At 40.5% G+C, this 12560-nt stretch overlaps 2 protein-coding genes across 3 annotated transcripts in view; one reads left to right on the top strand and one right to left on the bottom strand.

Annotated features, from left to right (window-relative positions):
* The window catches only part of LOC138352374 (prestin-like), a 64833-nt gene that overhangs the window by 41171 nt on the left and 11102 nt on the right, over nucleotides 1-12560 (bottom strand). For both annotated transcript variants that reach the window (XM_069304832.1, XM_069304831.1), the window contains exons 2-3: nucleotides 5825-5880; nucleotides 1486-1521 (exon numbers count right to left, since the gene is read on the bottom strand). In XM_069304832.1, coding sequence (XP_069160933.1) covers nucleotides 1486-1521; nucleotides 5825-5880 — 92 coding nt within the window. The remainder of the gene's footprint in view (nucleotides 1-1485; nucleotides 1522-5824; nucleotides 5881-12560) is intronic.
* The window catches only part of LOC138352377 (probable DNA replication complex GINS protein PSF2), a 37529-nt gene that overhangs the window by 14592 nt on the left and 10377 nt on the right, over nucleotides 1-12560 (top strand). The window lies entirely within an intron of this gene.

A 12560-nucleotide genomic window follows, 5' to 3' on the forward strand; every position in this document is an offset into this window, starting at 1 on the left:
CCACTGGGACTTTTAGTACCACTGCTACCTTATTCACCCTTGTGTTCATGATGATATCCTCATAATGCACCCAGACTTTACCTGTGCAGACTACTGATCACATGCCTTTGTATGACTAGCCATCCTGTGTGATGGAGATTTTAGCATCACGTAGCTAGTTTTGTGACACTGTACTCCCCTTCACATAGTCTAGGGTAGCTGCACAAATGCAGATGTATCTAAACGTGTTAACAAAAAAAATGGAGTCTGCTCTGGTAACAGAGCGTACGTAGAATACAACTCCTAGACGTGCTCTGAATGACTTCTCGTCTCTATATTGGGCACTTGCAGTGTGTGTTTCGTGTTCTTACTAAAAAGGGTTAACCCCGCTCCCTTAACTCTATTAATAGACACATTATAAATTATTTAATATACGAGCGAGTGATGAAAATAGGTGCTGACTCGCTTAGACATTGTGCAACAAAAATAGGAGCAATATAATGTGGGAACACTTTCCTGGGGCAGAGAGCAGTGAAGTATAGGTAGTTAATAGGTTGGAGAGGGGCTGTATATTGATGACTAGACCACACACTAGAAGGTGAAGGGACGACGACGTTTCGGTCCGTCCTGGACCATTCTCAAGTCGATTCTTGTATATTATCCTCTATTACCACGTGGAAGTAGTTTTCACCTGTAGCCTTCTAACACTTACAACAAGGCTTACAGTTCTCCATTCCCATAGTTCAGCCTAAACCTCACCCATACTAGATTTCCCTGGAATACGATCCACCATTCGGTTTACAACCATACCCCCCTCCCCGAATTACTACTAGTCGATCAAGGTCAAAAAGTTAATGATCGATACCAGTAGTAATTCCTGGAGTGATAATGATAACCTGTTAACAACCTAAACGCAGGGACAACTGTGGAAAAGCATAGGAATGAGGCACTACCCGGCAATTGTTAGGAAGCGAAAGAGTTCTTAAAGTTAGTAATGAATGGATGTTCAGGACAACTGGTATCCTCTACAGGTTGGGCACACACACATTACAACACCAATCCGTTACTGAACACGGGAAATCATCCGTGGCAAACATGGAGGGCATGCTAGAGACGGGTGCATCTTTTAGTACAGGTAACACTCTTGAAATTGAAATAAGTTTATTGATGTAAAATACACACAAAGGGATGAGGTAGCTCAAGCTATTCTCACCCCGTTCAGTACATCGTGTTAATACATACATAGACACACATCACAAACAATATACATATTAAGTAACACTTAGTTTAGTAAAGGGAAGGTGGAGAGGGCATTTCAGCTACTGACATTAAACGAGGGTGGTAAGTGTATGTGAAGACAGATGATACCAGCATGATAAACTAACTACAGATGTAGAGGAATAATGTTGGAATAAATTTAAAATTGGTACTTTAAGTGTTATGGAAATGTTAGCAAACATTTTGGTTGGGTGTTGTGTGCAGTAAACAAACATTATCTCCCCTTACCTGACTTTCTTGATGACGGCACCCGTCTCCGCCTCCCTGTAACATGAAGAATACATCAGTGACCAAACGTCCTAACCAAGAGACCTGCAGCAGGATTCATCCCACATTAACGTGTCCCCTTACTGTAAACATTCAGCACCTCTGAACAACATTTCCATGTAGCATGGGCTATACCGAGCCCGTAAGAAAGCTGTACATCATTCATCAATCAAGGTGGAGGGGCGTATCTTTATCTAACGGTTTATGAGCTCAGAAGCTCTTCCACGTGCAGGCGATGAGTCACAATAACGTGGCTGAAGTAGTTTGACCAGACCACACACTAGAAGGTGAAGGGACGACGACGTTTCGGTCCGACGTTTGGACCATTTTCAAGTCGATTGAGAATCGACTTGAGAATGGTCCAGGACGGACCGAAACGTCGTCGTCCCTTCACCTTCTAGTGTGTGGTCTGGTCAAACCCTTCCTCTTACACCAGAGCTACGCTTTACCCAATACTTATATCTCACGGTATCTGGAATCCTATTTGAGCATCACCTAACATCTTGATTCTTAGTTATTTTACACAACATTCATGATTACCCCAATTCCTGGGACTCATTTGCATTTTTCTCCCGACATCTGGTATCCTGGCAATGTTGTTATTGAACAAATCCACAGGAGCCTTGATAAGGGTTCGAACCTATGCGATAAGCGTTCCCAGACGCGCTCTAGTCAACTGTACCACGACATGGTAAACAAAATTGCAACCTGGAGTGCTACTGCCCTCCCCCACCACCACGAGGGTACCGAGGCTTCCACTAAAGGGGGCAGTAGCACTCCAAATTGCTATTTTTTTTTACCATGTTGTGGTACAGTTGACTAGAGCGCGTCTGGAACCACTCAGCGCATAGGTTCGAACCCTAGTCAAGGCTCCTGTGGATTGTTTGTTGTTGTTAAAGATTCGCTACCTGGAACAAAAAGTTCCAAGTAACACGGACTATGGTGAGCCCGTAGTGCCTTTCCTGTGGATTGGTTCTTTGATGTATCACGTCAATGTGATTTCCCTGTGTAATGTTGTTATTGCTACCCAAGCCTCTATGTTATTCTCTAGACATCTATCTCTCCTAAGCTTCTATGTTAGACCCGAAGCATGAAAGCATGAGAATCATAGCTCTTTCACCTGATACTTGGACTCCCTCCCAGTTGTTGTTTTAGATTCAGCTACTCAGAACAAGAAGATCCAGTAGCACGGGCTATGGTGAGCCCGTAACCTTCCCAGTGGCCAACAGTCCGCACTGGCTAGTTACCCCCTAATAGCCTCCTGTTAGCGCCTTGGGTATTGTCTTGATATTTCCAGAGACGCCCGGACTCGATCCGTCCAGATGAGAGCTAGTTCTTACCAGAGGGACCCAGCTGCCCGCCTCCCAGCACCCCGGGGGCCAGGCCGCCCACCACCGCAGCCTACGCTCAAATACTGAATTGTTTTAACCATCCGACTTATAACGCCATTGTCCTTAGAGGTCAAAACGTGAAAATACAATTGCTGAGAAGTCACCTTTCCTTGTGACGAATCAAACTCTTGCTACAATCATATTGCGACTTGGGTTGCCTGACGGCTGATAGGACAGCGCTCAGGATTCGTAGTCCTAAAGTTCCGGGTTCGATCCCCGGCGGAAACAAATGGGCGGTTTCTTTCACCCTGATGTTCCTGTTCACCTAACAGTAAATAGCTACCTGGGAGTTAAGACAGCTGCTTCCTGGCGATTTGTAATAAAAAAAGGAGGCCTGGTCGAGGACCGAGCCGCGGGGACGCTAAGCCCCAAAATCATCTCAAGATAACCTCAAGACAGGCCTTAGGCCAGATATTGGAGCCGCTTGGGCAATTCAATATATCAAATTGTTATTTGGCTTAGGAACAACAGGACAGTACACTGGAGTAAAGTGACAGCCTCGGCCGAGCGGACAGCACGCTGGACTTGTGATCCTGTGGTTCTGGGTTCGATCCCAGGCGCCGGCGAGAAACAATGGCCAGAGTTTCTTTCACCCTATGCCCCTGTTACCTAGCAGTAAAATAGGTACCTGGGTGTTAGTCAGCTGTCACGGGCTGCTTCCTGGGGGTGGAGGCCTGGTCGAGGACCGGGCCGCGGGGACACTAAAGCCCCGAAATCATCTCAAGAGTGACAATTGCAGCAGGCGCCGGGACAGGCATACATTACTCCACCAGTAGGCCTAGTTGGTCACCTCATATTTCACATATCTGAACTAGCATTTTCATCTATACAAGACCCTCGAATATTGGTTTATTACTTTTAAAGTTTGATAATGCAACGCAAAATCGTCAAACATACCTTTCAAAAATTTTAATTCTATAATCATAACTATAATGATAATTCTATAATTCTATAATTACTATAATTGTAGAATTCTATAATTACTATAACTATAAAATTCTATAATTACTATAATTGTATTCTATAATTGTAGAATTCTATAATTGTAGAATTCTATAATTACTATAATTGTAGAATTCTATAATTACTATAATTATACAATTCTATAATTACATCTTACCTAGAATTTTAATTACCTATTTTTAATTATTTATTCTATAATTAGAATACGTATTTAACTTGAATAAATCAAATTTTAATTACTTCTATAATTAGAATACTAATTAAAATTATAACATTAAAATTTCAAATATGGGACGAAGTCTTCAGAATTAACTTACCACAAACTGGTCACCATACTTTTCCCCTTGGGTTTGTTTGATTTAATAGGAGAAATATATGTAAATTGAATTGAAGACAGGAATAAAATACCTATTTTGATGAACATGTCAGTAATTCACCTTGACAGTCAAAGAGAAGACTCAGGTTACCAACATTACAAAAGCGAAATTGTGAGGCTCCTTTGTTTTTCACGTTGCAATAATGAGCAGGGGCCATGTTGCCTGGCCGGTTAGGCTGGAAATAACTAGGTTTTGCTGGTTACAGGAGCCTCAGGTTGGTTGAGAGGGTACCTCTCTGCCCTTCGAAATACGCACTTTCCAACGAGGCTTCAGGTCAGTACCAGTTGGCGACAGGCAACGCCGGCCTGGGAGGCGGGGTAGGGTACGGGTACTACCTTGCCAACTCCCCCCCACCCAAGGATCTGAGCACTGGAAATTCCTACACGGATAGGCTAGAGGATGCAGCCTGGTGACAGCTCATTTAGTTATTTCACGTCATTGATGTGACTATTTTAGCTGTGAAATGAAAACAAGTGATGTTTGTCGGTGGGTGGACTTGAGCGTACTCGTCTCTAGGAATTTGGCTTTCGGTCATTTGAAGTGTAATTACTATTTTCAATATCATATGTGCGCGCGCGTGTGTATATATTAGCCTAGTTGTGTTTACAGGGTCGACCAAACTCTCACTAGCCCCATTGTTTCATCATTAGTTAATGTTATAACTTTCATTTCTCCTATTTGGGGTCGCGTTTCCTGTTCAGGGTGCTTTTTGAATTTGCCTCAACAATCTCTTCTTGTAGCCCGTCCCATTTACCCGAGACTTTACGCTGAAAATTTGTTTTCCTGACGCGTCTCTAGCTGGCTTCCATTAGCAATGGGCTAATGGAAGCCCATTGGCTTCCACATCTGAGTGTTGCCGCAGGAGGCGGCTAGTTTATTGTGCACCCCAATACCCTTCCTGTGTGCGGTAGTTTATCGTGTCCCATACTCGTCCTGTGAGTTACTTCACAGTGGCCTAGGAAGGCAGCCCCATCCTCCAGTTTTGATAGTACTTATAGGAAGGATGAGGACCATAGTACATATAGCGACGTATAATGCAATTAGAAAGTAGAAATCAGTACTATTGAATTTGGACAAATTGGAAAACGATTTTCTGCTTATGTAGCAAAGACAGGCTAACCTTCTTAGGCCTAATACACGCTATCTGAGGCCTAATATAGTACATATGTGTGTTATATTAGGCCTAGAAATATTTACATTTGTTTTTAACTTCATTTTTTCGGACTCTTATAAAGTGAATACAAAATTCTACTATCAAATCGCTTAATATCTCAATATTTGTACTATGGTGAACATAGTTACAAAGAGCACTATCTAAAACAGGAGGATGGCTTGCGAAAGGTCATCGAGGTAGGTCTCAATAAACTGTAGGAAACAGGTCAGCAGGGTGGGGCTTACCTTTTGAAATTGAAATAAGTTTATTGAGGTAAAATACACACAAAAGGGGTGAGGTAGCTCAAGTTATTCTCACCCCGTTCAGAACACCGTGTTCATATATGACACATCACAAACAATAAACATATTACCGAACATTCCGAGTGAAAAATAATATACATTTCTTCGACTTACCTCGTCAGTAGCTTCTCCTTTCCCTCATCGTCTGACGTGTCATCGGCACTCGCCATCTGCAATAACAAACCGCATTTGTCATTTGATCACAGGTGAGAGAGTACTATGTACAATATACTGTACCAATGTGGCCCAATGTCTCTGTGCCTCCGATGCGTAGGCAGTATACGCCGGCTATGTCCGTGTATTGTACCTCGTAGCTAGGATATAACTTAGAACATCTTAATGGAATCAACATAATATATTCATAGTTATGCCAAGTACGTTTTTTCCTGTATAAGTTCAAGTTCAAGTATGTTTATTGAGATAAGAAAGATATACATCTCAAAGGGATAGAGTAGCTTAGGCTATTTCTACCCCCCCCCCCAATTTTCCTGTATAGAGCTGTGGCTATTCGACCTATGTCAAGAATAAAAATCGATTAAGAGTGCTTGGTCAATCTTGCATTAAAGATACTTGTGATATCAATCTGTAGTTCACTAGCTTCTGTATCCTTTTTTCCTTACATATTAGCAGTTTTCCATATCTTTGGGCTTTTCTTATCGAACTGAAAACTATATCAAGGAATATACACAATGATGAACAAATCTTCTTCAAAGCTTTCTTCAGCTTCTTTACATTTTCTTTCATGTATCGAGAAGTCCATCGTCTCTTTGTTTCGAGTTCTATTTCCCTCTGTATTCTAAGAATTCTTATTTTCTGGTACTCTTTATGCAAAGCTAGTCTTCTACTCCCCTCCTCGTTGTTCCTAACTACACATTCAAAAATCTAATACACAGTAGTCGCTGGTCCCCCATTGGCATTTGAATTAATATTCTCGCTGTCTATCTCCGTTTCTCCTCCCTCATATATGTAAGAAAGTGTCTTTCTGCAACTTCCACCAGCTTGGCTCTCCATGTCTACTCATTACCTTAGGTGATATATGTGAATGTAGAATATACATAAATACTTATCTGGGTCTTTTATGGCTCTCTAGGCGATTGTAAATCAAAATCACAACCCCCTTTTCTCCTGACAATGAAATTATTCTTGGAATTGATATCCTCAATACTGATCTCTTTAAAATAATTGTGTTTCCTCCAACAACGCTCCCCTCCCTCCTCGACAGACACAGCAACAAGATTATATATATATATGGGTCTTTGTGCACGGGAAACTGATAAATTTGTCTCGCCCTTACATTAGGCAAGCAGCCTCACATGCCACCCCCTCAACTGTCATTCACAGCATCAAACCATTTGAGCCTCATCACTATCAAAGTATCAGAGGGCACAGAAACAAAGAAGAACATGTAAAACAGAAATAAAATCATGATTAGCATACGCTGTTGAATTTCTATGGTAGTTATACTTCTTAGTCGTACCTAAGTCATCAAGACAATCGTTGCCACAGAATCATACAGACAAGTCTTCCCAAATAATTTGTTTTATTAGTATACAAATGGACACCAGGGTCTGTAATGGCAAAATTTGACTACAGTAGCCATTAATAATAATAATAAAAAGGCTTTCTAAATTTCAAGTCAATACAAAAAACCATCCTCAACATATGTCACGGTGAAAGCAGGGCGGTAAGTAATTTGGTTGAGTGAAAAGCAAGCATGTCTTTTGTTGGGACACATTTGTCGATTTCTAACGACAGCACAATAAACACTGCAAACTTGTGGCACAAAAGATGAACCCCCCCCCCCCTCCCTTTTCCCTCCACAAGACACATGGGCAAGACAGGAGTATGATATGTTGGCGCTGCCCAATAAACTCGCCCCTCGGGGCAAAATTTAAATTAAGGAGTATAAATACAAGCTATAGCTTCGTCGTTGGTATAAAGTACAAGAGTAAGGGCGAGCGTCAATCTGGTGTGAACTGGCCGGTCATGATTCAGTGTGCAAGGATATAAACTGAGCCAGTTTAAGTGGCAAAGATACTGTAGTGGGGACTGCTGTCTTTTAGTTGACATTTGTATGAAACTCTTGATATTTATGTCTGTTAAGACCAAGAGTAGGCTCTTTGGAAGCATTATAATCGTAAACCTTTATTATTGTAAAGAGGAGCCTCTCCGATAGCAAGGCAAGTGGATATAATCATTTGCCTTGTTGAAAATATGATCCTAATTGCCTCATTGTAATTCGTTTTATCGGGGATAAGAATCATGTTTGTACATACTTTAGGCTAGTAACGAGGTCCCCCAAGGTCGAACTATTAACCCTTCCCAGGATGCAGCCACTCAAGAGTTTCCTAACCCCTGGGTACCTATTTACTGTTAGATGAACAGAGGTAGTAAATTAAAAGAAACGTACCCAACAATTTCTGTCCCGCCCGGAAATCGTACGCGGCAACCACGCCTGTGAGTTGAGAACAAAGCCAGTCCATACATAACACGACCCTGAAGATGAACAAATCCACAAGGGCCGTGGCGAGGATTCGAACCTGCGTCCGGGAGCATCCCAGACACTGCCTTAATCGACTGAGCTGAAGATGTTTATCAATTTCCTGAAAATTATGATAAATGACGCCACTAAATTATAAAACTTGAGGTCCATTGCAAATGCTAACTCCCTCATCACAACTGCTGATGAGGAACTTTGAAGAAAAGTTCCAAGACTTGGACTTGCTATAGACTTGGAACAAAAGTTCCGGTCTATAGCACCCAAGCGGTTAGTGAACTCTCTTAAAAGCAAAGATCACTAACCGCGCTGCTCCCACGTCCACCTATATATCTTAGATGCTGAAACTCTTTTTGGCAAGTCAACAACTGTCACCTGTACGCCAGGCTGAGTACCAACACTGACCGCCCTAGGTCACCCACTGGCTGTACCACAGGATCGGAATTTCCTCTCTAGTCTTAGGGGAATCTCGACTTCTTTGACATAAATACTAATTGCGGAGCCTAGCATGTTTTTTTTTTAATTTGTTGTTCTGGTATTACTGGTTATACTAGTGTTGCCTCTAACGACTCAAATGGTCGGTTATGTCCAACTCTTCAGTGTATCCTATCCCGTGGCATGATCCAGTTGGCATGTAGGTTTAATCCATGCGTATAACAAATGTATTACTTTAGCTTGCCAAATATATATATATATTATTTTAATTAACAAATATATATATAACCTGAGGAGAAATGCATCACTCACATCAAAGGCAGAACAGGTACAAGCAATTTAAAAAACCAGTATCCGCGTCCCCCCCCCCTCCCAACCGTTGGGGGTCGGGCCAGCCACTCCCTGCTACGCTTAACGCTAATGAACAGTAAGCGGAACACACTAAATTCTAATTTTTATTCAGGTAAGAGTACATAGAAGATGAGTTACAAACATAAAGTTGGATTTACAGATAGAGCTAGTACATACAATACCTAAAGTCACTAATACGCATAGCGTTTCGGGCAAGGTGTGGGGGAAAAAAACCAGACTAAAACTTAATAGTAATTACGCAGCTAAACGGTAGTGGCAGACGCACCACAATCCCCATGGTGTAGTGGTTATAAGACACTCGCCTGGTGTTTCTCGAGCGCTTTTTGTCCTAGGTTCGTATCCTGGCCGGGGAGGATTTACTGGGCGTCAATCCTTAACTGTAGCCTCTGTTTAACCCAACAGTAAAATGTGTACTTGGTTGTAACAACGATTTGACGGGTCGTATTCCAGGGAAAAATTAGGATTAACGACCTGCCCGAAGCGCTATGCGTACTAGTGGCTGTACAAGAATGTAACAACTCTTGTATATATAAATAAATCAATAAAAAAAAAATTGAAAACAGGCGTTAGCATTATAATCACGCCCTTACGAAACTTATTCCCACTTCCATAGCAGCTATAATCCAATGACACTAATTAAGCACAAAAAAACTTTAATATAAGATTATGATAGTACCATATATTTTGCCCGTATGGGACCATAGCGTACAAAATGCAGTGCATTATTGTTCCACCTCCGCACACACGGTTAGGGTGTTTAGTGCATAATAAGTTACCTAAACATCATGTAATTCACGGTTAAACATTTGGAGAGTTGCTCTAGATTAATATCGTCTAAACTGTTCAGTATATTTCAAGTATTTTACCCGAGGGCCATGATCTCTTATCATAGATAAGGACCCTCAGAATTATCTCTTTAGAGACCTTGATGGGGACAGGAATGTGGCGGCTTGTCAAAAGGTCTCCTTCTCCTCTCCATTTATCCCGATGATTTTTATCCACTTGGATTTTGAACTGTGGCAATATCTTGGTCTCTATCGCTCCTACGGGGTCAATATCCTTATGGGTGGAAAAAAAACTATCCCCCGTTTTCTGCCTGGCATTGTTCCTTGTTTGGGTGACATTCCAACTTAAGGTTTCGACGAGATCAGCCCTATCATGTCTGATTTGTAGTGTTGTTAACCCTGAAGACCCTCAATTCTGTGATGATTGACCTTTATTTATTTATTTATATATATACAAGAAGATACATTGGGATTGTGAGGATACATAGCATAGTAATTACAGTCTTGTAAAGCCACTAGTACGCGCAGCGTTTCGGGCAAGTCCTTAATCTAAGAAACTTATAAGTAGGTAAATACTTGCAAAATTATGATTAAATTAATGAATGACCTTTCTTTAAAACAGATGTCTTTATGAGGATGAGATCAGTTCTATCATGTTTTGTCCGCAATCTTATAATTATAAGGGTCTGTAATTGTAAAAAATATACAATGAAATAATACCCTTTATTTCAGACTGTCGAAATCTTTGCATGCATCATTGATTCTATTCAAACAACGCGCTACATAATACCTTAAGAAATACTTTAGTGTACCTTTTATCTCATAAACGTTTTCTCTTTTATTAATTATTAGATTAAGAAAACGTACATGTGCAAAGGCAACATACACTGCTTCAGAATTGCATTTCACTTTTTGCAAATGCACATTAGTGGCACTATGTAAAAGACACATCCAACACTTTATGTAGGGCAGACGTAAATCTGTGTATCCACGTATTTATGTCTGTAGGTTAGATTAGCATTTTAAAAGCACTACAATCACCTTCTGTGGTTGATTGTTCAATAAATCCCTGAACTGTATGTTTAATAGATCTCTCACTCTGTCCATGGAGGACAGAAAAAAATTAATATATATATATGCTGATTAGCATTGTAAGTGTGTGGCCACGTCTGTGGTAGAAAATAATAATAATAAAAAGCTAATTAATGTAATTTCCTGTTAGTGTTCCCAGTATTTTATAAAACTAAAAACAAAAAGGATCAGGGATAAATATAAATACACCTGACACTTATAATATACAAGATACAACACTGACCAAATTTCTACTAACAACAGAGATTAGAACTTTTGGGATGATAAACGGTTGGGCATGTCTCATTTCACCTGATGCCTTTGTTAACCTAGCATTCAAATAGGTAACCTGTAGGTTGCATCTTGAAGGTCAGCAGTTGGCCAGGGGCCAGATTCACGAAAGCACTTACGCAAACACTTACGAACCTGTACATCTTTTCTCAATCTTTGGCACCTTTGTTTCCAATTATTAAACAATTAATGAGCTCCGAAGCACCAGGAGGCTGTTTATAACAATAACAACAGTTGAATGGGAAGTTTTCATGCTTGTAAACTGTTTAATAAATGTAACCAAAGCCGTCAAAGATTGAGGAAAGATGTACACGTTCGTAAGTGCTTGCGTAACTGCTTTCGTGAATCTGGCCCCAGAGCCCTAGACACGTCGTTATGGCCAAGCACAGACTTCCTGTCTGCGATAAGGGAGAATTATCACACACAAGTGCCCACACCAAGCCTAACCGCACGTGGTGACAGCATTAATATAATAAACACCACCAACGCATCAGCGAGACGGCACTATACGTAATCAATTGCAACATAAAAGTCCAGGCAAACTATCAATGCTAACAAGTCACAACCAAAAAGATAAACAGTTAAATCTAACAAAAATGCAAAGGGATACTTGTTAATGAGAATTAAATAAATAATAAATAAATATGTTTATTCAGGTAAGGTACATACATACAAGTGATGTTACATTAATGGATTGATATATAGATAGAGCTAGTACATACAGTGCCTAAAGCCACTATTACGCAATGCGTTTCGGGCAACTGTCTAAGAGGAACTCCTCAACGCTATCAAAGATAATAAGAGCCAAAACAACCCATGAAAACAATTTCATTAAATGAGTGTGACGAAAAAAACACGGAACACATTTCCCAGTATAAAAGAAAAAAAACTAATCAAAATGCTCTATTCCTAACTGGTGACGATGGCCTACTCTGAACCCTTCTAAATTCTTCTAAATTCAATAGTTTCTTCTCATCCATTGGCACATCTCTTGCATATGAGGTCCCAGCATCACAAACCAAACTTTCAGGATAGACTTATCGAATGCAAATGCATGAATAACGAGGCGTACCTCATGTTTCGACCCTTAGTGACACGTTAAACTCACACTTCAAACTTGATCTTAACTTTAGGTTTAACCTTAAGTTCAAACTCGCACTGTATCTTGTGCTACCCATTTCCCCCAAAAATATGTGCTTAAGACATACAACTTCACGGTTGTAATCACTGCCATCATCTTACATCATGGTTATGTTGGACGCAAATTTTACTACAATGTACCTAGAAATAATCCTCAAATTATGCTACAAATGAACCTGTTGATAATCCTCGAATTTTACTATAATGTACCTACTAATTTTCTTCAACATTTCTTACAATGTACCTGTTAACATTTTTC

The sequence above is a fragment of the Procambarus clarkii genome, chromosome 53 (assembly GCF_040958095.1).
Source record: "Procambarus clarkii isolate CNS0578487 chromosome 53, FALCON_Pclarkii_2.0, whole genome shotgun sequence".
Lineage (NCBI taxonomy): Eukaryota > Metazoa > Arthropoda > Malacostraca > Decapoda > Cambaridae > Procambarus > Procambarus clarkii.